Source organism: Dipodomys merriami, unplaced genomic scaffold (assembly GCF_024711535.1).
Source record: "Dipodomys merriami isolate MVZ:Mamm:240054 unplaced genomic scaffold, mDipMer1.0.p SCAF_19, whole genome shotgun sequence".
Lineage (NCBI taxonomy): Eukaryota > Metazoa > Chordata > Mammalia > Rodentia > Heteromyidae > Dipodomys > Dipodomys merriami.
The window spans coordinates 6,555,906-6,580,834 of record NW_027203270.1 but is presented as its reverse complement, the minus strand read 5'-3'; the positions used below and the strand labels follow the sequence as shown (position 1 = coordinate 6,580,834).

Here is a 24,929-nt window from a genome sequence, read left to right as displayed (position 1 = left end):
AAGTTGAGGCAGTAAGAACTCCAGCCTAAGCTACAGACTTTATCTCCAAAAAAAGTTTAAAACTGTCATAGCAATGAAAGATAAATTGAAAGATACACAAACATATTATAAATTCAGAAGAACATTCAAAAGGAATGGAAGACCTCCAAATTCAAGATGGTAAAAATAAGAGAAGGGCAGAAATGGCACTATGAAGGGATACCAAAAGAGCTTCACATTAGTCACAGTATTTTCTTTTTAAAATACCCAGATCTTGTATTGCAAAGAAAAAAATTAGTAATAGTGGCACAAAGAACATACATGAACCTCCTTTTACATTAATTAGTTATTTGAAATAAATATCTTAGTGTGTAATAAAAAAATTGAGGAAATAGCATTGTAGCTCAAGTTGTAGAACATTACCCTTGAGCAAAAAAGTTTAAGGACAGAGCCCAGGTCCTGAATTCAAGACCCATAGCCAGTAACAACAACAACAACAATAACAACAGAAAGTTTTAAAATTTCAGACCCAAGAGGCTGGGAATGTGGCTTAGTGGTGGAGTGCTTGCTTACAATTCATGAAGCCCTGGATTTGATTCCTCATTACCACATAAATAGAAAAAGCCAGAAGTGGCACTGTGGCTCAAGTGGCAGAGTACTACTAGCCTTGAGCAAAGAAAAGCTCAGGGATAGTGCCCAGGCCCTGAATTCAAGCCCCAGAACCAGGGGGGGGGGTGGGGGAGGGGGGACTCAGAGCTGAGACAAAGATGACACAATATTAAGAAATAATGCCCAGATGCCAGTGACTCATAGTAGCTACTTAGGAGGCTGAGATCTGAGGATCAAGGTTCAAAAAGGAAACCCCTCAAGACTCTTATCTCCAATTAACTACCAAAACACAGCCGGAAGTAAGGCTGTGGCTCAAGTGATAACCTTGAGCAAAAAAGTTCAGGGACAGGGCCCAGGCCCTGTGTTCAAGCTCCAGGATTGGCGGAATAAAGGAAAGAAGGAAAAGGAAGGAGAAGAGGAAGGAAAAGGAAAGTAAATGAGAGGAGAGGGGAGGGAAGGGGATGAAAGAATAAAACAGAAGAAAAATAATAAGCTGTGTGGAAGTACATAATGTATGTGCAATTGAAATCTTGTTATTGTTAAACTGGGTACTAGTGGCTCATGCCTGTGATACTAGTTATTCAGAAGGCTGAGATCTGAAGATTGTGGTTTGAAGCCATCTGGGGCAGACCAATGTATGAGATTCTTATCTTCAATTAACTAGCAAAAGCCAGGCTGGCTGGTTGTGTGGTTCAAATTGGTAGAGTGACAACCATGTTAATAAGCAAGCAGAGCAAGCTTGAGGCCCTGAGTTGGAGCCCCAATACCAGAAAACACACACACAGAGATAAGTGGGGGTGTAGCTTGTTGACAGTTTAAATATGTATAGGAGTAGGGATACTTATGTTCACCATCTTAATTATGGTAAATAGTGTAGGTGTCAAAATAAAATTAAGCCCAGGCAAGGTGGCTGGTGCATGCCCGAAATTTGAGTACTCCAGAGGCAGAGGGATCAAGGCCAGCCTAGGCTACATAACAAGACCCTATCTCAGGGAAACCCAAACAAAATAATAATAACAAATGTACATTTTATATAAGTATATTTTATTATATGTCAATTATTCCTCAATAAGACTTTTTAAAAACAAAATTAAGGAAAACTGTCTAGAATTAGGGATGAAGGAGAAAATTCTACATGATTTAGAACAAGCAATCCAAAGGCATGTCAAGCTAGGTTTTCATAACAAAATATCACAAACTAGATGGCTTATAAACAGCACAAAGTTCTCCCTTATAGTTGTAGAGGGTGGGATAATCAAGAACCAGCAAATTTCAAGTCTGGTGAGGAACAACTTCCTAATTTATAGAATCATCTATCCTTGCAGAGCAGAGTCTGTAAAAAGTCTAAGGTTTTTTCTTTATAAGGACACTTAATCTCATTCAAGAGGCACTTATGATTAGCCCCCAGTGACCTAATCACTTCTCAAAGGCTTAATATCTTAATCATTACCTTGGATTTTAGATTTCAACACTGAATTTGGGGAAGACACAAACATTCAGACCATAGCAGGCAAGTTAGAAAAGGAAGTAGGAAAGAGTATAATTCATCATCCGGTGGCCAACAATAAAATCTAAGAAATTTTGGAGCAAGATAATATGTTTTGTGTAATATAAACAGTTTCCTAGACTTCCCCAGAGAATTCTTCAGTGAAATTTGTCATATTTTTAGTACCTTAAGTAGGAACAGATGTGTCTTTGGAGTACTCAAAGAAAAGAATGAGAGCACAGAAGTTATTATAATTAAATGGAGTTAATTTTTAAAATAAATCCATACCCTAATAAATGCAGATAAAATTATCTTCCCCCAAATATTTAGGGAATAATTGATAACATTTCTCTGTTTAGTAGGATTTAAAGATAACAGATAAAGCCAGTACTCACACCTGTAACTTCAGCACATGAGAGGCTGAAGGTGAAAAATCTCCAGATTCAGGCTGGACTGGACTACATACTAAAATCTGGTCTCAAAAATGAGTAGGGAGTTCAGCGCCAGTGGCTCAAGCCAGTAATCCTAGATATATAGGAAGCTGAGATCTGAAGATCACAGTTTGAAGCCAGCCTGAGCAAGAAAGTCCATGAGACTCATCTCCAATTAACCACCAAAAATCCCAAAGTGGAGCTATGGCTCAAGTGACAAATGCCAGTCTTCAGCAAATAAACTCAGGGACAGTGTCCCAACAACAAACTAAACTAAAATAAAATAAATATGGAATGGAATGATGCAATTTAAATGAACACAAAGTCTCAACTTCTTCTGAGTATAGATAATTCACCTAACAAAATTAATTTCTGAAGTTAAAAGTAAAACCATTAAAAATAACAACCTTGCCGGGCGCTGGTGGCTCATGCCTATAATCCTAGCTATGCAGGAGGCTGAGAGCTGAGGATTGTGGTTCAAAGCCAGCCCGGGCAGGAAAGTCTGTGAGACTCTTACCTCCAATAAACCACTAGAAAACCGGAGTGGCACTGTGGCTCAAGAGGTAGAGCGCTCGCCTTGAGCTGAAGAGCTGAAGAGCACAGGGACAGCGCCCAAGCCTAGAGTTCAAGCCCCACGACTGACCAAACCCCCCCCCCCCAAAAAAAATAACAACCTTTTGCTCTACGAACATTACGTGAACTTTGGGGTTTTTTTGTGACATATGGAAAGAATAGACTATATATAGAGTATGTATGCCATCAGACCTTAAAAGAATAAAAGCTTTGCTGAAATATAATTTGTATTCCAAAAAATTAGTATTTTAAAAGTGTGCAACTTAGCTTGAGCACCAGTGGCTCACACCAGTAATCCTACTCAGGAGACTGAGATCTGAGAATCATGGTTCAAAGCCAGTCCAGGCAGGAAAGTCTAAACACCAAAAGGCCAGAAATGGAGCTGTACCACATGTGATAGAGCATACCTAGCCTTGAGCAAAAAGCTTAGGGACAGCACCCAGACCCTGAATTCAAACCTGAGGACCAGCACACACAGATAGACACATAGATAGGTGCATGCATGCGTGCAGACACACACACACTAAGTGTACAACTTAGTGATGTTTAGTGTTCTTAAGAGTATGTAATAACCATTATCAGTTCTTGCACATTTTCATCAATCCAGAAACAAATCTTTATATTTACATTAGCAGTCACTAATGTCATTAATGGAATTTTTCTGTCCCCCAGTCTCTGGCAGTCAGTAATCTGTTATATTATGGCATTAACTGTCTAATCCAAAATTTTCATATAATTTGGATAGACCTACTCTGACTAGTAGCAATTGCCCAGCAAAATGTTTTGAAGGTGGTAGCATGTGGTATCACCATGTGGTACTACCATGTGGCAGTATGAATCAACACTTTATTCCTTTTTTTGTAGAGCAATAGTCCATTGTATATTTTATTTATTGGACTGGGAAGGTAGCTTAGTGGTAGAGTACTTGTCAAGCATGAATGAAGCCCTGGGTGCGATTCCTTAGTATCACATAATCAGAAAAGGCCAGAAGTGGTACTGTAGCTCTAGTGATAGAACACTAGTCTTGAGCAGACAGAGGCTCAGAGACAGAGCCTAGGACCTAAGTTCAAAACCCAAGACTGGCAAAAAAATAAAATAAAATAAAAATTTTATTTGTCCATTAATGGAATGAGGGATATTTCTATTTCTATTCTGCCATTTAAAAAAATTCTCTATGTATCACTTTATCTTGGGTATATACTTAAGAGTATATATGAGTTAAATATGGTAACTACATATTTAATAGTTTGAGTAAATGCCATATTGCTGAAGTGTGAAATAGTAGCTGCATTGTTTTACATACCCATCAGCAATATATGAGGGCTGTCATTTACTTTTTACATTTTATTTTTTTGTCTGTCAGTTGCTGGGTGCTGTGCCTGAGCCTCTTTGTGCTCAAGGCTAGCACTTTACCACTTGAGCCACAGTGCCACTTCTGGGTTTTGAGTGGTTAATTGAAGATAAGAGTTTCACGGGGACTTTTTTGCTTGAGCCGGCTTCAAACCACAATCCTCAGATCTCAACCTCCTGAATAGCTAGGATTACAGGTATGAGCCACTGGCACCGAGCAAGGGCTGTCATTTTTATACATGCTTTGTCAACACTTGTTATTAACTTTTTAATTTAGTGGTTATGATATAGCAAGCCATAATAATTTCAGTTTACATTTCTCCATAATGTGTTTCTGAAAACTAAGTCTTCCTATAGCAAAATAGTAATATGTGGTCTAATATGACTCATATCAATCATTCAACAAATGTTTCTAAAGAGAATCCATGTGGGATCAGCTTATTCAAGCATGTTGATCTTTTTTTTTTTTTTTTTTAAGTATTCGCTTTTTAAGACATTCACTTGAATGTCTTCTTTTTCTTCTTTTTTTTTCCCCCTTGATGGTACTGTGGTTTGAACTCAGGGCCTGTACATTCTTGGAAGGCACTCTACTACTTAAGCCATACCTCCAACCCTTTTTTATTTTCGTTGTTTTTTTAGAGGTAGTTTCTACCTATACCACCCACATAAATAGGAATTACATATCTGCTCCACCATGCCCAGTTTGATTGTTGAGATTGGGTCTTTAGGCTAACTTTTTAACCTAGGCTTCCCTCAAACCTTAATTTTCCCAAATATCACCTGTGAAGTGGCTTGAATTACAGGCAGATGCCACCATACCCCAGCCTTTCTATCAAATATTTTCTTTGGAAAAATACTAATTCAAATATTTTGTCTATCAACAGATTTTTGAAATCAAATTATTTTGCAAACAAATAATACTACTGTCATCTTGAGATAATAAAAATACTTACATTTTGCTTTTTCTTCATCTCTGCCTCTTGTAAGGAGGACTAGTCCAACTATTAAGTTATTGAAATGTAGCCCTTTGGGTGTTCCACCAAAAGAACAATAAATCACCTAGAAAAAAATGATGAAACCAACTTTAGAAAATGCTAAGAAATCTGAAATACATATTACCGTTAACAAATCTTATTTCTATCTCCAGACACAGCTCTGGTAAGTTTTATGAAATAATGTTTAAGTTTCTCCCTCTTATGGCTCTTTTGCATCTTGCTGGTACACTCAGCCATGAATAGAATATTCATCGGTTTTAACATTAATATATTACAGGTTGACACATCTGAGTGTTTTTTTGTTTTTTTTTTTTTGCCAGTCCTGGGGCTTGAACTAAGGGCCTGGGCGCTGTCCCTGAGCTTCTTTTGCTCCAGGCTAGCACTCTACCACTTGAGCCACAGCACCACTTCTGGCTTTTCCTGTTTATGTGATACTAAGAAATCAAACCCAGGGCTTCATGCATGCTAGGCAAGCAATCTACCACTAAGCCACCTTCCCAGCCCTGTTTAGTCCTTTTCTTTAGAGTACTTACCAAAGTCCAAAAGTATAAAGGTCTTTACTCAATAGCTATTATAATGTGATAAGAATTCTATGCAATTATGGAACTGAACCTCAGTAAAAACTTACATATCTTATTTTGGCTGTAAAGAAATTCTCTAATTGAATGTTCAGAGATATAAAGAAGCCATAAGACATTTCTTTTATACTCTCAGGGTATTAAAATAATTAGAAAAACAATAACTGCACATAATATCACTATACATAAAAACAATATCAGCAATCATTATAATTTCATTTACTCATTCAACAATTCTTTGTTGAATTCTTTGAGTTGCAAATATCTTCTTTGCAGTTTTTGTTTGTTTGTGACAGGGTCTAGCATTATAGTCAAGACTGGACTCTAAGTGGTGATCTTTCTGTCCCTTCTTCTCAAATACCAGAATGACAGGTGTACTTTCCATGGCACTCAACTTATAAATATAGGATGATCAAGAATTCAAAGCCTGGCGCCAGTGGCTCATGCCTGTAATCCTAGCTACTCAGGAGGCTGAGATCTGAGGATCATGGTTCAAAGCCAGCCTGGGCAGGAAGAAAGTCCATGAGACTCTTATCTCCAATAAACCACTAGAAAACCAGAAGTGGCGCTGTGGCTCAAGTGGTAGAGCGCTAACCTTGAGCTGAAGAGTTGAGGGATAGCGCCCAGGCCCAGAGTTCAAACCCCACGACCGGACCAAAAAAAAAAAGAATTCAAGAAAAGTCAGTGTAGGGGGTTGGGAAGGTGGCTCAGTGGTAGAGCACTTGCCTTGCATGCCAGTGGCCCTGGGTTCAATTCCTTAGCACCACATAAGCAAAAAGAAAAAAGCCGGAAGTGGCGCTGTGGCTCAAGTGGTAGAGCCACTAGCCTTGAGCTGAAGAGCTGAGGGATAGCGCCCAGGCCGACCAAGTTCAGGCCCCACAACCGGACCCCGCCCCCCCCCAAAAAAAAGAAAAGTCAGTGTAATTGAATATAGTTGGTGGAGAAGTATGTGAGTATGTGTGTGGTCAGAGGCCCTCTCTGAGATTAGTACCAGTCAGATGTTGCAAAGTCAAGAGCAGGGGTTGGGAAGGTGGTTCAGTGGTAGAACGCTTGCCTTGCATGCATGAGGCCCTGGGTTCGATTCCTCAGCACCACATAAGCAAAAAGAAAAAAGCTGGGAGTGGCGCTGTGGCTCAAGTAGTAGAATGCTAGCCTTGAGCTGAAGAGCTGAGGGACAGCACCCAGGCCCAGAGTTCAGGCCCCATGACTGGAACCCCCCCCCCCAAAAAAAAAGAAAGTTAAGAGCAGACAGATTTTAGAACTTTTATTTAGCAAAGAGCTTCCATTCTATAACTCTCCAAAAAAAAAAAAAAAAAAAGGAACTGTAAATTGGAATTTGAAGCCTGAGGTTGTTACAAAGAGGGTAACCATAGCAGCAAGACCACAACACAGTTCAAATGCAGACCAGATTGACTCGACTCCCCATTCGAAAAATACTTCAGCTCAATCTCTTCTGTGCTATGCAAAACACTTATCCTTCAACAACAAATCTAGATTACAGAAAGCAGCAAGGGGAAAATATCTCACAATATTGTCAGAGACAAAAGAAAAACATAGCAATAGAGTTTTTGTTTTTTTTTGGTCGGTCGTGGGGCTTGAACTCTGGGCCTGGGCGCTGTCCCTCAGCTCTTCAGCTCAAGGCAAGCGCTCTACCACTTGAGCTACAGCGCCACTTCCGGTTTTCTGGTGGGTTATTGGAGATAGGAGTCTCACAGTCTCTCCTGCCCGGGCTGGCTTTGAACCGTGATCCTTAGATCTCAGCCTCCTGAGTAGCTAGGATTACAGGCGTGAGCCACCAGCACCCGGCGCAATAGAGTTTTAAAATGGCTCCATAGCAAACAGAATGGAGTCTAACTAAGACATCCAAAATGTAAAAAAAAAAAAAAAAAATGTAAAAAATATGCAGGGAACAAAGGATGTACAGGACAAAAAAAGGAAAAAAACACCCAAGAACTGTGGAACATACTAATAATTCAACATACATGTGGGCTGCAGGCATCACTCAAGCAGTAGAGCCCCTGGTTACCATGTGTGAGGAGCTAGGTTAAATCCCTAGTGCTTAAAAAGAAAAAGTGACATACATGCAATTGAAATCTTTTTTTTTTTTTTTTTGTCGGTCGTGGGGCTTGAACTCTGGGCCTGGGCGCTGTCCCTCAGCTCTTTCAGCTCAAGGCGAGCGCTCTACCACTTGAGCTACAGCGCCACTTCCTGCAATTGAAATCTTGTAAGAACATGAGAAAATAGGGTAGAAGAAAAAGTATTAGGAATTTTTCCAAAACTTTTATGAAAACAAGTTATGAAGAAGCTTAGAGAACGGGAGCTTCCTTGACACCTGGACAAATACAACTAGACAAATCATACTGGAACTACTCAAAAACCAAAGGTGAGAAGAAAATCTTTACGGCAGCAAGAAAGAAATAGATTTGCAGCAAATTTCTCACAAAAGCTACATTAAGCCCCAAGTCAATAAAAGGATACACTTAAAGTACTAAACAATAAAAACTTAACTGAGGTCTCTCCATTTGGTAAAAGTAACTTTCAAAAAGAAAAAAAAGTGAACTTTTTAAGGGAACAAAGATATCATTACAGGATGAAAGAAATATAATGACACAGAGGTAGAAGTGCCTCCATAAATAAGAGAATTGGAAAAGGCATGAAGATAGCAAAGTATACAATTATTCTTTTTTTTTTAAGTACTGGGATTTGAACTCAGGGTCTGTGCTTGCTAAGGAGTTCTATTAGTTAGCCACACCTCCAGCAGCCCCTTTTGCTTTCATTATTTTTCCAGAAGATCTCACTTTTTGCTTAGGCTAGTAGGCTGCAATCATCCTATTTAGACTTCCCATGCAGCTGGGATGACAAGCACTTGCCACTATAGCCAGCTTTTTATTAGTTAAGATGGGGATATTGCCAGGCATTGGTGGCTCACGCCTGTAATCCTAGCTACTCAGGAGGCTGAGATCTAAGGATCATAGTTTGAAGTTGTGATCCTCAGACATGTTTTTTGGGGTTTTTGTTGTTGTTGTTGTTGTTTGTTGTTGGTCGTGGGCTTGAACTCTAGGCCTGGGCGCTGTCCCTGAGCTCTTCAGCTCAAGGCAAGCGCTCCACCACTTGAGCCACAGTGCCACTTCCAGTTACTGGAGACAAGACTCTCATAGACTTTCCTGCCCAGGCTGGCTTTGAACCTCCATCCTCAGATCTCAGCCTCCTGAGTAGCTAGGATTACAGGCATGAGCCACTGGCGCCCGTTGGCCGTGATATTCTTATTTCCTATTATCCACCAGAAAACCAGACGTGGCACTGTGGCTCAAAGTGGCAGAAACTTTTTGTTTGAGCTGGCCTCAAACCACAATCCTACTGATATCAGCCTTCTAAGTAGGCAGTATTATAGGAATGAGCCATGGCAACCAGCTTATTTTTCTTATATTTAATTGCCCTAAAATGTAACTGGCCACATTGTTACTTTAGAGTGACAACAGAAATGTAGCATGTGTTTATAGAATATGTAAAACATATGATAGCAATAAATACAGTATGGAAGAGAAGAAATGGAGTACAATTTTGTATTCTAGACATACATGTTTAATATGCCATTAAATGGTACATCAATTCTAGTGCAGTACTGGTCGAGCAGCCCTAATTAAAAATTCTGAACATTTTGATGGTTGACATGATACCTCAAAGAGAAAATTCCACACTTGTCAGGTAACAGTCAAAACACAGTGCACAAAAAATACTGTATAAAATTGCCTTCAAACTATGCATATAACATCTATATCAATGAATTTTATACTTAGCTTCTGATCTCATCCACAAGACACTTTTAGTTTGCTTTTTTTTTTTTTTCCAGATAGGGTCTCTATCTTTTGTTCAAGCCAACCTCTGATTGCTACTTTCAAAATAGCTGGGATTATAGCCATGTGTCACCATGCCCAGCTCTGCTATTTCTTTTGAAATAAATTCAAAGAGTATGGATCCTTATGTATTCTCCTCCTGCCTCCAGTTATTTGGTATTTGTGTCTTTAGAAAACCTAGGTATTGAAACTAGTAGTAAGGCAAAAATATTAAAAATATATTTTATATAAATATAAAAAAGTCCTAGCCGGGCGCCAATGGCTCACTACTGTAATCCTAGCTACTCAGGAGGCTAAGATCTGAGGATCATTATTCAAAGCCAGCCCAAGCAGCAAAGTCCTGAGACCAGAAAACCAAAAATGATGCTGTGGCTCAAGTGGTAGAGAGCTAACCTTGAGCTGAAGAGCTGAGCAACAGTACCCAGGCCCAGAGTGCAAGCCCCATGACCACCAACAACAACAAAAAAATCCTAAGATTCTCGGGCTGGGAAGGTGGCTCAGTGGTAGAGCGCTTGCCTTGCATGCTCGAGGCCCTGGGTTCAATTCCTCAGCACCTCATAAGCATTAAATAAAAAGCCGGAAGTGGCGCTTGGCTCAAGTGGTAGAGCGCTAGCCTTGAACTGAAGAGCTGAGGGAGAGCACCCAGGCCCAGAGTTCAGGCCCAAGACAAGACCCCCAAAAAAATAAATAAATAAAATAAAATCCTAAGATTCTTTTTGTGGTATATTTACTCAAGTACTGATTATTTGCTTTACATTTATTTTTTATCAAAATATAGTTATAAAAAAATATAGGAAGGCTATGCACTGATATCTCACACCTGTAATTCCAGTTACTCAGGAGGCTGAGATCTCAAGATTTTAAGATCTTGGTTCAAAGCCAGCCTGGGCAGACAAATCCAAAAGGCTCATCTCTGAGTACAGCAAAAAGTCAGAAGTGGAAATGAGGCTCAAGTGGTAAAGCACCAGCCTTAAGAGGAAAAAGCTAAGCAAGAACAAAAGGACCTAAGTTCAAGTTCTAGTAAGGGCATTAAAAAAAATAAAAGCCAGGTACCAGTGGCTCATGCCTGTAATCTTAGCCAGGAGGCTGAGATCTGAGGATTGTGGCTCCAAGCCATCCTAGGCAGGGAAGTCTGTGAGACTCTTACCTCAAATTTAACCACAAAAAACCCAGAATTGGTGTCTTGGCTCAAAGTGGTAGAGTGCAAGCCTTGAGCAAAAGAGCGCAGGGACAGCACCCAAGGCCCTGAGTTAAAGCCCCACCACTGACTAAAAAAAAAAAAAAAGAAAAAAGAAAAGAAAGACTATAGAGACATCTCCTACTTTGCCCAATTTCTTCACAATGTAACATTTTGCTGATGCAAAGGACAACCAGGATGTTATCTTTGATAAAATCTCATTAAACTTTCTTTGAGTTTGTATGTGTATATATTCATTAACTTTTGTACAGTTCTAGAAACTCAGTAGATTCATATATCCATCTCCGTAAGTCATTAAAGCTTAATAGTCTGATAACATCCAATTCATAATTTTTCAAATTAACATATAAATCTACAGCCTTTTAGAGTTATCTTGCATAAATAGAGATGATTCTCAAAGGTTCTGGGTTCCATTCTAGCATGGCAAAAGAAATAATAAACAAACAAAAACAATACTTCACAGAAACCTAGAGATGATGGCATCTGCCTGTAGTCCCAATACTAAGGAGCATTGAGGACTCAGAGCTTAATCTAATTCTTGTCTTTTTCTTTTGGTGGTACTATGGCTTGAATTCAGGGCTTCACACTTCCTAGATAGGTGCTATACCACTTGAGCCATGCCTCTAATCCTTTTCTGCTTTCAGTAGGTTTTGTTTTTTTTTGGGGTCCAGTTGTGGGGTCTGAACTCTGGACCTGGGCGCTGTCCCTCAGTTCTTCAGCTCAATGCTAGTGCTCTACCACTTGAGCCACAGCACCACTTCCGGCTTTTTTCTTTTTGCTTATGTGGTACTGAAGAATCGAACCCAGGGCCTTAGGCATGCAAGGCAAGCGCTCTACCACTGAGCCACCTTCCTAGCCCATGCTTTCAGTAGTTTTTCAGGGAGAATCTCACATTTTAGACTGGCCTCAGTCTAAAATCCTACCTAACACATCCTGAGTAGCTGGGATTATAGGCAAGAGCCACCATCCTTGGCCTTTGTTTTTTTTTTATATACATCTTTATATCTTTTTATCTTTTCATTTCATGTAGGAATGTTCTGTACTGAAACCATGTTTTATAAGTGATTGCTTCATTTCCACACTTGCCCCCATATTTACTTAGCTCATAATACAAATGAAAAGAAATGCAATAACTTCTTTGTACAACTGCCTAATAAAAAAGGAAAATAAATGTATATAGTCACATTAGTATGCTTTTAAATTAATTATCTTATAATTGTTATTGTTAATTGCTTAGTATTTTCATTGCCCCTTTTTTTTTTTTTTTTGGGTCGGTCATGAGGCCTGAACTCTGGGCCTGGGCGCTGTCCCTCAGCTCTTCAGCTCAAGGCTAGCGCTCTACCACTTAAGCCACAGCACCACTTCCAGCTTTTTTCTTTTTGCTTACGTGGTACTGAGGAATCGAACCCAGGGCCTCATGCATGCAAAGCAAGCGCTCTACCACTGAGCCACCTTCCGAGCCCCGTACTTAGTGTTTTCATTGCATAATTCTGGAGGTTAGTTAGGGAAAATCTGATTATTAAAAATGCATTCTATATTTTAAAGTCTTTGAATAAAGTAAATTTATCAAGCCTATAATCTTAGCTACTCAGGAGGCTGGGAACTGAGGATCATGGTTCAAAGAACCAGGCAAGAAAGTCTGTGAAGCCGGGCACCGGTGGCTCACGCCTGTAATCCTAGCTACTCAGGAGGCTGAGATCTGAGAATCGCGGTTCAAAGCCAGCCCGGGCAGGAAAGACCGTGAGACTCCTATCTCCAATAAACCACCAGAAAACCGGAAGTGGCGCTGTAGCTCAAGTGGTAGAGCGCTCGCCTTAAGCTGAAGAGCTGAGGGACGGCGCCCAGGCCCAGAGTTCAAGCCCCATGACCGACAAAAAAAAAAAAAAAAAAAAAAAAAGAAAGTCTGTGAGACTCTTATTTCCAATAAACTATTCAAAAAAAAAAAAGGCCAGATGTGGCACTTTGGCTCAAGTGACAGAGCACTAGCCTCGAGCAAAAGAAATTCAGAGACAGGGCCTAGGCCCTGAATTCATGGCCCAGACTGGGGAAAAAATAAAATAAAATAAAATAATTAATATGAGAGAAGAGATCTGGGAATGTGGCTTAGTGGTAGAGTGCTTTCCTAGCATGCATAAAGCCCTGGGTTCAATTCCTTATACCACATAAACAGAAAAAGCCAGAAGTTGCTCTGTGGCTCAAGTGGTAGAGTGCTAGCCTTGAGCAAAAGAAGCTCAAAGACAATTTCCAGGCCCTAAGGTCAAGCCCCAGGACTAGCAAAAGAGAAAGAAAGAGAGAGGTGAGAGAGAGGAGAGAAGAGAGAGAGAGAGGAAAGTGGGGGAGAGGGAAGGGAAGGGAAGGGAAGGGAAGGGAAGGGAAGGGAAGGGAAGGGAAGGGAAGGGAAGGGAAGGGAAGGGAAGGGAAGGGAAGGGAAGGGAAGGGAAGGGAAGGGAAGGGAAGGGAAGGGAAGGGAAGGGAAGGGAAGGGAAGGGAAGGGAAGGGAAGGGAAGGGAAGGGAAGGGAAGGGAAGGGAAGGGAAGGGAAGGGAAGGGAAGGGAAGGGAAGGGAAGGGAAGGGAAGGGAAGGGAAGGGAAGGGAAGGGAAGGGAAGGGAAGGGAAGGGAAGGGAAGGGAAGGGAAGGGAAGGGAAGGGAAGGGAAGGGAAGGGAAGGGAAGGGAAGGGAAGGGAAGGGAAGGGAAGGGAAGGGAAGGGAAGGGAAGGGAAGGGAAGGGAAGGGAAGGGAAGGGAAGGGAAGGGAAGGGAAGGGAAGGGAAGGGAAGGGAAGGGAAGGGAAGGGAAGGGAAGGGAAGGGAAGGGAAGGGAAGGGAAGGGAAGGGAAGGGAAGGGAAGGGAAGGGAAGGGAAGGGAAGGGAAGGGAAGGGAAGGGAAGGGAAGGGAAGGGAAGGGAAGGGAAGGGAAGGGAAGGGAAGGGAAGGGAAGGGAAGGGAAGGGAAGGGAAGGGAAGGGAAGGGAAGGGAAGGGAAGGGAAGGGAAGGGAAGGGAAGGGAAGGGAAGGGAAGGGAAGGGAAGGGAAGGGAAGGGAAGGGAAGGGAAGGGAAGGGAAGGGAAGGGAAGGGAAGGGAAGGGAAGGGAAGGGAAGGGAAGGGAAGGGAAGGGAAGGGAAGGGAAGGGAAGGGAAGGGAAGGGAAGGGAAGGGAAGGGAAGGGAAGGGAAGGGAAGGGAAGGGAAGGGAAGGGAAGGGAAGGGAAGGGAAGGGAAGGGAAGGGAAGGGAAGGGAAGGGAAGGGAAGGGAAGGGAAGGGAAGGGAAGGGAAGGGAAGGGAAGGGAAGGGAAGGGAAGGGAAGGGAAGGGAAGGGAAGGGAAGGGAAGGGAAGGGAAGGGAAGGGAAGGGAAGGGAAGGGAAGGGAAGGGAAGGGAAGGGAAGGGAAGGGAAGGGAAGGGAAGGGAAGGGAAGGGAAGGGAAGGGAAGGGAAGGGAAGGGAAGGGAAGGGAAGGGAAGGGAAGGGAAGGGAAGGGAAGGGAAGGGAAGGGAAGGGAAGGGAAGGGAAGGGAAGGGAAGGGAAGGGAAGGGAAGGGAAGGGAAGGGAAGGGAAGGGAAGGGAAGGGAAGGGAAGGGAAGGGAAGGGAAGGGAAGGGAAGGGAAGGGAAGGGAAGGGAAGGGAAGGGAAGGGAAGGGAAGGGAAGGGAAGGGAAGGGAAGGGAAGGGAAGGGAAGGGAAGGGAAGGGAAGGGAAGGGAAGGGAAGGGAAGGGAAGGGAAGGGAAGGGAAGGGAAGGGAAGGGAAGGGAAGGGAAGGGAAGGGAAGGGAAGGGAAGGGAAGGGAAGGGAAGGGAAGGGAAGGGAAGGGAAGGGAAGGGAAGGGAAGGGAAGGGAAGGGAAGGGAAGGGAAGGGAAGGGAAGGGAAGGGAAGGGAAGGGAAGGGAAGGGAAGGGAAGGGAAGGGAAGGGAAGGGAAGGGAAGGGAAGGGAAGGGAAGGGAAGGGAAGGGAAGGGAAGGGAAGGGAAGGGAAGGGAAGGGAAGGGAAGGGAAGGGAAGGGAAGGGAAGGGAAGGGAAGGGAAGGGAAGGGAAGGGAAGGGAAGGGAAGGGAAGGGAAGGGAAGGGAAGGGAAGGGAAGGGAAGGGAAGGGAAGGGAAGGGAAGGGAAGGGAAGGGAAGGGAAGGGAAGGGAAGGGAAGGGAAGGGAAGGGAAGGGAAGGGAAGGGAAGGGAAGGGAAGGGAAGGGAAGGGAAGGGAAGGGAAGGGAAGGGAAGGGAAGGGAAGGGAAGGGAAGGGAAGGGAAGGGAAGGGAAGGGAAGGGAAGGGAAGGGAAAAGGGAAGGGAAGGGAGAAGGGAAGGGAAGGGAAGGGAAGGGAAGGGAAGGGAGAAGAGAGAAGATACAAGATAGAGACCTTCTGGCACACTAGAAGTACAGCATATACAAAAGCCTGAACAAAACTCATTCCACTTATGTACTGAAATTTCTGAGACTAACATATTGTGCAAATAACTATGTTGCCTTCTCATGAGCTGCTTAAAGATTTGAAAAACAAACAATAAATAATAAAATGAAAAGACAGATTAAAAAATATCAAAATCATTCATGTATTTGTGAGTCAGGTATCATATCGTTGTTTCTTAATAACTACAAGGACCTGTAGGTTATTTAAAAGGCTGCTTTTGGGTTAAGATTTGGTTTTTGCTGTATAATCAGTCTGGCTTATCTAGTTATATGAGGTCATAGGTAGGACAGGATGAATGAGCTTTGTATAGGTCAGACCTCAAGTGATTCACTTTGTTTGCTTGGTCCCACTGACCTTCAAGGGAATAGAAAAATGTTCTAGTGCCTTCTACTTTTGTATTTGAAAACTAAGAAAATGTAGATTTTCCATGGTATTTAGAATAAAAATCATTGACTAAATTCTTCCCTCTGAAAAGTGATTTAACAATTTAATATTACACCTATGTAGCCAATTTTATAGTATTTGCACACCTCTTTCTCACTATACCGTCTTGAAATGTAACCACCAAAAAAGCTGAAAGTACAACTGTGGCTCATGTGGTAGAGAACTAGCCTTGAGCAAAAGAGCTCAGGCCCTAAATGCAAGCCCTAGGACCAGCACAAATATAAATAAATGTGTGTGTGTGTGTACTGTTGTTAACAAGTCAGCAAGAAAAATAATTGCAAAGAAGATTAAAATTGATAAGAACAGGAGATTCCCTCTTCTTTTCAGAAGTAAAAAATTTTAACTAAAATGTAAAAATTAACACAAAAACATTAAAAAAAGTACAGTAAAAAAAAATTTAACTTTAAAAAGAGAATCCAGGTGGCTAAATAGCTATCTGGAGGAAAAACCTAGAACATCAAGATTACCTCAGCAACCTTTGGAGGTACTCCATCCCCAAGTACTTCCCTGATGAAGCAGGTCTGGCCCATGTAATATGAGAGTCCACAGGTCCTCTTGAAGGCATCTTTAAGTCGCTTCAGCTCTACATCTGTAACTACAATTCAAAAACAGAAGATGGATAAGAAATCAGAAAAGATGTCTCACAAAATTCAGTTCCTAAAGGAGCAGGGCATGGTAGGAATAAGACATGGTGGTACATGAGTGTAATCCCAGCAATGGAAGCTGGAGGTTAGTAGGTCAGCCTAAGCTACACAGCTAATTGTAAGTCAGTCTGGACTACAAATATAGTAACGCTGTCTCTCAAAAAAAAGAAAGAAAAAAAAAAAACAACTACAGCTAAGTAAAACATACCCCAAGGGTAGTCATAATCCTAACATTCTCAAATCTACTCTAGAAAATCAGTCTTTTTCAAAAGAAAAAACTTTAAAAGATGCATACAAATTTTAGGCAAGAGAAAGAAAGAAGTAACAAAACATTTCAAAATGCTAAATAGCATTTGATTCAAGCATATATATGTATATATATATATATGTATATATGTATATAAATGTATATCATTTTTAGACACCCAATATCTAAACCAAACAAAAAAAGACCATTTAATTTAGTCATGTGAGACTTTTTCCACTTTATATCATGTCTACAAAGAGAGAGAAGTGAATACCCTTCAATATTTAATAAAACTATCAGAATGGAGAAACAGAAATGGTTTCCTTGACCATGCTGGAGGAAACAGAGAAGACTTCTGTTTGGATCTAGAGAAAGATTACATTAAATTTTAAAGACTAAACCAAGTAAAAGTGAGGAGAGCGAGCATACCAGGTGGAGATAATACTTTGCTTCAAGTACAATATGGCCATACACTGTAAGTTATGCTAGCAAAATAAAAGGTAGAAGACCAAGTCACAATGACTCTGTTCTATAAGGAAAGAATAAATTAATTATAAATAACTGAGACATAAACCCTAAGCAGATTGGAAACACACCAGATAAAAGTAAATCAGTTCACTCTAAAACGATGTAGAAGAGAGAACAAACCTGGAAGCAAAATGTAGACTGCTACTATAAGAAAAGGAGCTAAATCTGGAGGCCAGCCAAAAGGAAAAGGCAGCAGAACTTGATGCTTGACTGAGATAGAGCAGTACAGAACAATATCCATACTTCTATCCTAGAAAAGTCAAAGGATGGTGTTATCATCCACACAGAAACATGAGGAGGGGGGGAGAGAAAGGGAAAAAGGGAAGGAGGGAAGGAGGAAGGGTAGGGAGGGAAGGAGGGAGGGAGGGAAAAGAGAAGGAAAGGAATGAGAGAAGGAAGGAAATGAAAGAATGAAAGTAAAAATGGAAGGAAGGAAAAGAGAAGGAAAGAATGAAAGGAAAAAGAAAAAGGAGAAAGAAAAAGACAACCCTATTAAGGACCTATTCAATATGGAAATTTTAGGGAGATACTTTGGGTTTTTAATGTTTGTATAAAGCTTAGGAGAGGTTTGATGAGAGTTATCATTACAAAGGTGTTAATTAAAACTGAATAAATATAATGAAACCTACTAAAGACCATTTTAAAAGGGGGGGTGGAGAGGAAGAAAGGATAGTTAAGAAAAGAATAATAGAAGTAACAGATAGTTTAAAAAGAGTAATAGAAAGATTAAAGTATTTATCTTGCCCATGTAATTGTAACTCCTCTGTACAGTATTTTCACAATAAAAAAAGACTAAAGTACATTATTTGCATGTATGAAAATGCCACAAAGAAAGCATTTTGTACGGGCTGGGAAGTTGGCTCAGTGGTAGAGCGCTTGCCTTGCATGCCTGAGGCCCTGGGTTCGATTCCTCAGCACCACATAAGCAAAAAGCCGGAAGTGGCGCTGTGGCTCAAGTGTTAGAGCACTAGCCTTGAGCTGAAGAGCTGAGGGATAGTGCTCAGACCCAGAGTTCAGGCCCCACAACCAGACCCAAAAAAAAAAAAAAAAAAAAAAAAGCATTTTGTACAAGTAATTTATATAGAATTAAAATAAAATCATGAATAAAAAAGAGAGAAAAGAAAGAAAAATAGAAACAAGGAAAATTGTTAAGACTAGTCAGTAGGATATAGGAGAGACAGAAAAGCCGAGTAAAATAAAAACATTGATTAACAGTCTCAAGTAACACAGAACACAGAAAGGACCAGAAAGAAAAAAGGACTGAAATGCCTAGTGCATATAAACAATATGTGGGGCAAGGATTTTTAAAACCTAATAGTTAAAAGTATGATTATTAGTGGCTAAATCTTATTAAAGCTGCACTTATAATATTAACATCTTCAATATAGTAATTTTATACATACTCTTTTTAGAATGTGAAAATGAAAAACAAGACAAAGTTCATCTCATAAACTGCAATAAAGAAAGATAACTTTAGCTACTAGAATATCTAGTTCTTCAAGATAGCTAACCTGTATTGATGGCTTTAATAACACATTAGGTTGCTTCTGATCTACAGGAGAACAGAAAATCAGTCATTAGAATTTAATATAGCAATCCTCTCCACTGTTGGTTAAACATCATCTGAAAAAAAATTTTTTAAGTAGTACACTAGGGCTTGGAATATAACTTTGTGATAGGCTGGCCTAGTATGCTCAGAGCCCCGGTTTCAATTCTTAGTATGAGGATGAGGGCGACAATACATTGATGACCAATACAATTATTCATTTTACTCATTTGTAATAGAGGTAAATATACACATACAAAAGTTTTGAGGTTTTTTTGGCAGTCCTGGTGTTTAAACTCAGGACCCCAAGGCTTACTTGTCAGGTGCTCTCCTGTTAAACCATGTTTCCAACCCATTTTTGCACAAATTGAGATCGAATTTTGGCAGAAGTTGTTGTGTTGTTTTGTTTTGTATCTTTAGGTAGTTTCACAAAGGGGTTTTGTTTCAACATGTCAAGTTATGAGTACAATGTATATTGATCAGTGCCACTCCTTCCATCCTCTTCTCCATCCCCATTGCCCATTTCCATTTTCTCGTGTACATTGAGTATTATGACTGCATTCACTCACAATTCCTTTCTCAATTCATCTACTTGCTCTGCCCTTAATTCTCACTTCCCTAATAACACGTTTCAACTCCCTGCTTTTCATTTTGTTAAAATTGTGAGTTAAGCTATACTTTTTTGAATAATTTACACCTGTACATACATCATTTTTAGTCAGTTTGTATGTATGTGGCCCTGAATGTTTTTATATGATTATATTTTAGATTTTATTTCCACATGAGCTTTCTCTTTGAGCTTGACTTATTTAACATAATTTATCCAGGTCCACCATTTTTCCTAGAAATGACATACACATACACATTCATAATCACATCACATTTTCTTGACCCATTCATCTGTTCTAAAGCAATCTCAGCTGTTTCCATAACCTAGTTATGATGCGTTGTACAGCAATGAACATGAGTGTCTAAGTGTCTTTGTTATATCTTAACTTGTAATCTTTTGGATAAATGCCCAAGAATGGTATCACTGGATCATAGGGTATTCTATTTTTAGTTTTAGTTTTGTGTGCAGGTCCTGAGGTTTGAACTCAGGGACTGGGTGCTGTCCCTAAGCTTCCTTTGCTCAGGACTAGCATTCTAGCACTTGAGCCACAGCTCTACTTCTGGTTTTTTGGTTTTTATTGTAATTAACTGGACATAAGTCTCATGGACTATCTTGCCCAGGTTAGGATTATAGATATGAGCCACTACACGCAGCTATTTTTAGTTTTTTGAGGTATCTTCAAACTACCTTACATAGTAGTCATACTAATTTATATTTCCACTAACAGTGTAATAGGGTTCCTTACTTACACACACATATCCTGGCCAGCACTTCTTGTTCATATTCTTGATGGCCAATCTTACTGGAATAAGAGACTTCTTCAGAGAAGTGTCTATTTGGTTCCTTTGACCATTTATTCCTTTTTTTTTTTTTTTGGGGGGGGGGGTCCAGTCGTGGGGTCTGAACTCTGGGCCTGGGTGCTGTCCCTCAGCTCTTCAGCTCAAGGCTAGCACTCTACCACTTGAGCCACAGCGCCACTTCCAGCTTTTTTCTTTTTGCTTATGTGGTGCTGAGGAATCGAACCCAGGGCCTCGAGCATGCAAGGCAAGCGCTCTACCACTGAGACACCTTCCCAGCCCTCCTTTGACCATTTATTAATTAGATTATTAATCTTTTGAGGGCTTAACTTTTTTTAGCTCCTTATATGTATTTGAATTATTAGGCCCATGTCAAGCATATAGCTGGCAAAGATCTCTCATGCTATAGACTACATTTTTAGCTCCATAACTATATTCTTCAATGTGCAGAAACTTTTTTAGCTTAATTAAATCCTATTTGTCAATTTTATTTGCTGAGCCCCTGGAATCTACTTAAGAAGTTCTGCCAATACCAATTAGTTCTGTTTCCCATTTAGTTTCCTGTACCAGTTTCAAAGTTTCAGGTCTTATCTTGAGGTCTCTGACCCATTTTGAGTTGATATTAAAACGAGGCAACAAACAGGCATCATGTCAATCTTCTGCATATGGATGTCCAGTTTCCACTACACCATTTTTTTTTGAAGAAGCTATTTTTTTCAAATATATATTTTTGGTTCCCTTGTCAAATATCAGATGATTGTAGATATGAATTTATTTCAGGGTTTTCTAGTGTGTTCCATTGATGTTCAGGTCTGTTTTTGTGCTCTAGCCCCTCATCTGAGGATTGCTTTGGCTATTAGGAGCTTTTGTAATTCTATCTGAATTTTTAGATTGTTCTGTCTCTGGGAAGAACGACATTGGAACTGTGGTATTAGTGCACTGAATCTGTAGACTGACTTCGCCAGTGCCATCCATAAACGTCTTCCCAATGTCTTCAATTTCTTTTTTTCTTTATTCTAATACTAGGGACTGAACTCAAGGACTCACATTTATTAGGCAGGCCCTTTACCATTTGAACTATACCTTCAGCCCTTCAATTCTTTTTTTTTTTTTTGGGTCCAGTCATGGGGCCTGAACTCTGGGCCTGAGCACTGGCCCTCAGCTCTTCAGCTCAAGGCTAGCGCTCTACCACTTGAGCCACAGCACCACTTCCGGCTTTTTTCTTTTTGCTTATGTGGTGCTGAGGAATTGAACCCAGGGCCTCATGCTTGCAAGGCAAGCACTCTACCACTGAGCCACCTTCTCAGCCCCACCCTTCAATTTCTTTATTCAAAGTTTTATGGGTTTTTCTGTTTTTGTTGGTGGTGGGGCTTGAACTCTGGGACTGGCCACCAGTGCCCAACCAAAGTTTTATAGTTTTAATTGTACAGGCCCTTCACTTCCTTGGTTAGGTTGATTTGTATTTTCATTGAGGCTATTGAAAACAAAGTTCTTTTCCTGATTCCCTTCTTTCTGTTCCCTTGCTGGTATACAACTGAGTAGGCTGAGCTGGGCACCAGTGGCTCATGCCTATAATCCTCCCTACTCAGGAGGATTATAACCGTGATCTGAGGATCAAGGTTCAAAGCCAGACCAGGCAGGAAAGTCCGTGAGACTCCTATCTCCAATTAACCACCAGAAAAAACCAAACCAGAAGTGGTGCTGTGGCTCAAGTGGTAGAGCACTCACCCTGAAGAGCTCAGGGACAGCACCCAGGCCCAGAGTTTAAGCCCACCCCCACACCCAAAAAAAGTGGGTTGATTTTATATTCTGCCACTTTGCTAAAAGTATTATCAGCTCTAGGAGCTTTTGGATAGAATCTCTAGGGTCCTTTAAATATAGGATCATATCATGTGCAGTCCTATTAGTTTGGCTTCTTCCTTCTCTATCTAGATCCTTCTCATATCTTTCTCTTGCCTTATAGAGAGTTCTCTTTATGAAGTGACCTTCTTTGTCTCTTCTAATTTTGATTTGAAATCTACTTTATCAGATAAGAGTATTGTTAGTCGAGTTTGTTTATGAGGCCTATTTGCTTGGAACACTTTCCCAACCTTTGGAACACTTTCCCAACCTTTCACCTAAAGAAAGTGTTTTGGTCAGTTACCTGTATCTCGTAAATTGATGGTAGGATCTTATCTTTTGTCATTCTTTGTCTTTCAACTGAAGATTTGAGTTCACTGAGTGCTAAAATTACGAAGTATACAGTAGTTCCTGCCATCTTCCCCTCACCTTTGATTTTGTAACTTCCTGGTCCTCCTGTTTACCTACTCTTCTGATAAGGTGTCTTCTCTACTTTTTTCATATTCATATTGATTTCTGTGTGCAATGTCTCTGAGTAACTTACAAAGTACGGGTGTAGTGGTAAATAAATTTTGTTTTTAGTTGACCCTCAGTTATGAATGAAAGTTTGACTAGATTGGAGTATTCAGGGTTGCTAACTTCCACTGCTTGAGATACATCATTCCAAGCCTTCCTTACTCTTACGGTTTCTGCTGAGACATTTGCTATTTTGATAGGTTTTCAAATGTATATGATCTATCTTCTATCTTACAGAAGCTAGTGTTCTTTGTGTTGTGTGCTTAAAGTTTTGTTGTTTTTTCATTTTTTTTGGTCAGTCCTGGGGCTTAAACTCAGGGCCTAGGTGCTATCCTTGAGCTCTTTTGTTAAGGGTAGTGCTCAACACTTAGAGCCAAAGCACCACTTCCAGTTTTCTGGTGGTTAATTGTAAGAGTCTCATGGACTTTCCTGCCCAAGCTAGATCTGAACTTTGATCCTCAGATCTTAGCCACCTGAGTGGATTACAGGTATGAGCCACCAGTGCCTGGCTTGAAGTTTTAACATACTTTCTGGTCCCATCTGTTGGATGTCCTTAGAGCCTCTTGTACCTAGATGAGCTTGTCTTTTTTAACATTTGGGAAGTTTGATGCTATTATTCTGTAAAATGCATTTTCTTTTTTTTTTTTCTTTTTTTGCCAGTCATGGGGCTTGAACTCTGGGCCTGGGCACTGTCCCTCAGCTCTTCAGCTGAAGGCTAGCTAACACTCTACCACTTGAGCCACAGCACCACTTCTGGCTTTTTCTGTTTATGTGGTGCTAAGGAATTGAACCCAGGGCCTCATGCATGCAAGGCAAGCACTCTTATCACTAGCCACCTTCCCAGCCCCGTATTTTCTATGTCTTTAGCTATCCATTCTTCTTCCTCAATATCCAAACAACATAAATTGAATCTATTAAGTCCTGAAATTCTTGCAAAATCCTTTAATTCTTAGATCTTTTTGCACATTTGCTTCTTCCCTCTTATAACTACTCTGTCTTTAAGCCTTAAAATTCTGTCTTCCATATCATCTCTTCTGGTATGGTGGCTTTCTATTTTTTTATTTCTTGGACTTCAATTTGATCATTTTTCAGTATTATTAGTTTGAGATTCTTTTTCATGTCTTACATTAACTTCCTTGCTTCATTAATCTGATTAACAGCATTCTTTGATTTTCTTTTTTAGCCTATCTAGCTCTATTCTCTTTTAACTCATTTAGCCTTCATTCGCATTCACTTGGATTTCATTTAACTTTTTGTGTTTTCATTGAATTCCTTTATATTTTTGCATATTGTGTTAGTACTCTTTTTTGGGGGGATGGTGCCGGTCCTAGGGTTTGAACTCAGGGTCTGGGCACTGTGTCTGAGATTCTTTTGTTCAAGGCTAACACTCTAACACACTTGAGCCACAGTTCTTTTTCTGGTTTTATTTGGTGTTTCAGTGGAGATACAAGTCTCACGGACTTTCCGCCCAAGCTGGCTCTGAACCACAATCAGCTTCCTGAGTAGCTAGGATTACAGGCATGAGCCATCTGTACCCAGATCTTTCATTTTTCATTGGTCATTTTTATTAACAGTCTTTTCAGCTCAGCATACATACTTTACTGTCATTCTCTTCCCTTGATGTACGATTGTTTTCTGAGAGTATTATGTTTCTCAGGCTTTCTTACATTCCTTGTATTTCTGTGTTGGGCTTTACTTACTTGAGGAGGACCCTTTGTGATATGGGCTTTTAGATACCTGAAGTCTTCCTGAGGGGTTATTCTCTGTATTCTCACTGGACTAGGTATTAGGTAGGCTGGTGAGCTCAATTACATCATTAGTGTAGGAGTGTATCTCAGCTCTAATAACCCTCCATGGATGTTGACACAGCATCTTCCCTAGGTTTCTCAAGTGTAAGGTCTGTTCTTTGGTGTGGAGCAGCACAGCAATTCCTTTGTTTTCTGATTCTTTGGCACCCTTAGGAAATGACTGCCACCTCCATCTCACTCTGAGCCTCTGCTCTGAGTCTGCAATGGCTTTTTCTAAACCTCTAAACCCAGTCTTACAGTCTTTTGTTTTGTTCTCATTCTCCACTGTGTCAGATGCATGGATCCCACTAAGAGACTAAATAATGGGGAGGGGGGGGAGACAAAGGGAGGAGGAAAAGAGGAGAGACAGGAGAGGAGAGAGAAGAGGGAAAGAGGGAAGGAGGGGAAAGGGAAGGGGGAGAGAGAGAGAGAGAGAGAAGAGAGAGACCCTCTACAGTGGGCCATTGTGCCCAGGATCATAAAGATGACAGAATCCAGAATAAAGCTTTCTAAAGAATATTA

At 40.7% G+C, this 24,929-nt stretch overlaps 1 protein-coding gene across 6 annotated transcripts in view; it reads right to left on the bottom strand.

Moving 5' to 3' along the window:
* Positions 1–24,929, bottom strand: part of Usp32 (ubiquitin specific peptidase 32) — a 165,703-nt gene that overhangs the window by 103,798 nt on the left and 36,976 nt on the right. For 3 of the 6 annotated variants that reach the window (XM_070027096.1, XM_070027097.1, XM_070027098.1), the window contains exons 2-5: positions 18,824–18,864; positions 17,433–17,562; positions 16,361–16,488; positions 5,382–5,487 (exon numbers count right to left, since the gene is read on the bottom strand). In XM_070027096.1, coding sequence (XP_069883197.1) covers positions 5,382–5,487; positions 16,361–16,488; positions 17,433–17,562; positions 18,824–18,864 — 405 coding nt within the window. Of the gene's footprint in view, positions 1–5,381; positions 5,488–16,360; positions 16,489–17,432; positions 17,563–18,823; positions 18,865–24,929 lie in introns of those variants that run through there. The other 3 variants (XM_070027100.1, XM_070027099.1, XM_070027101.1) reach the window with 2 other exon arrangements.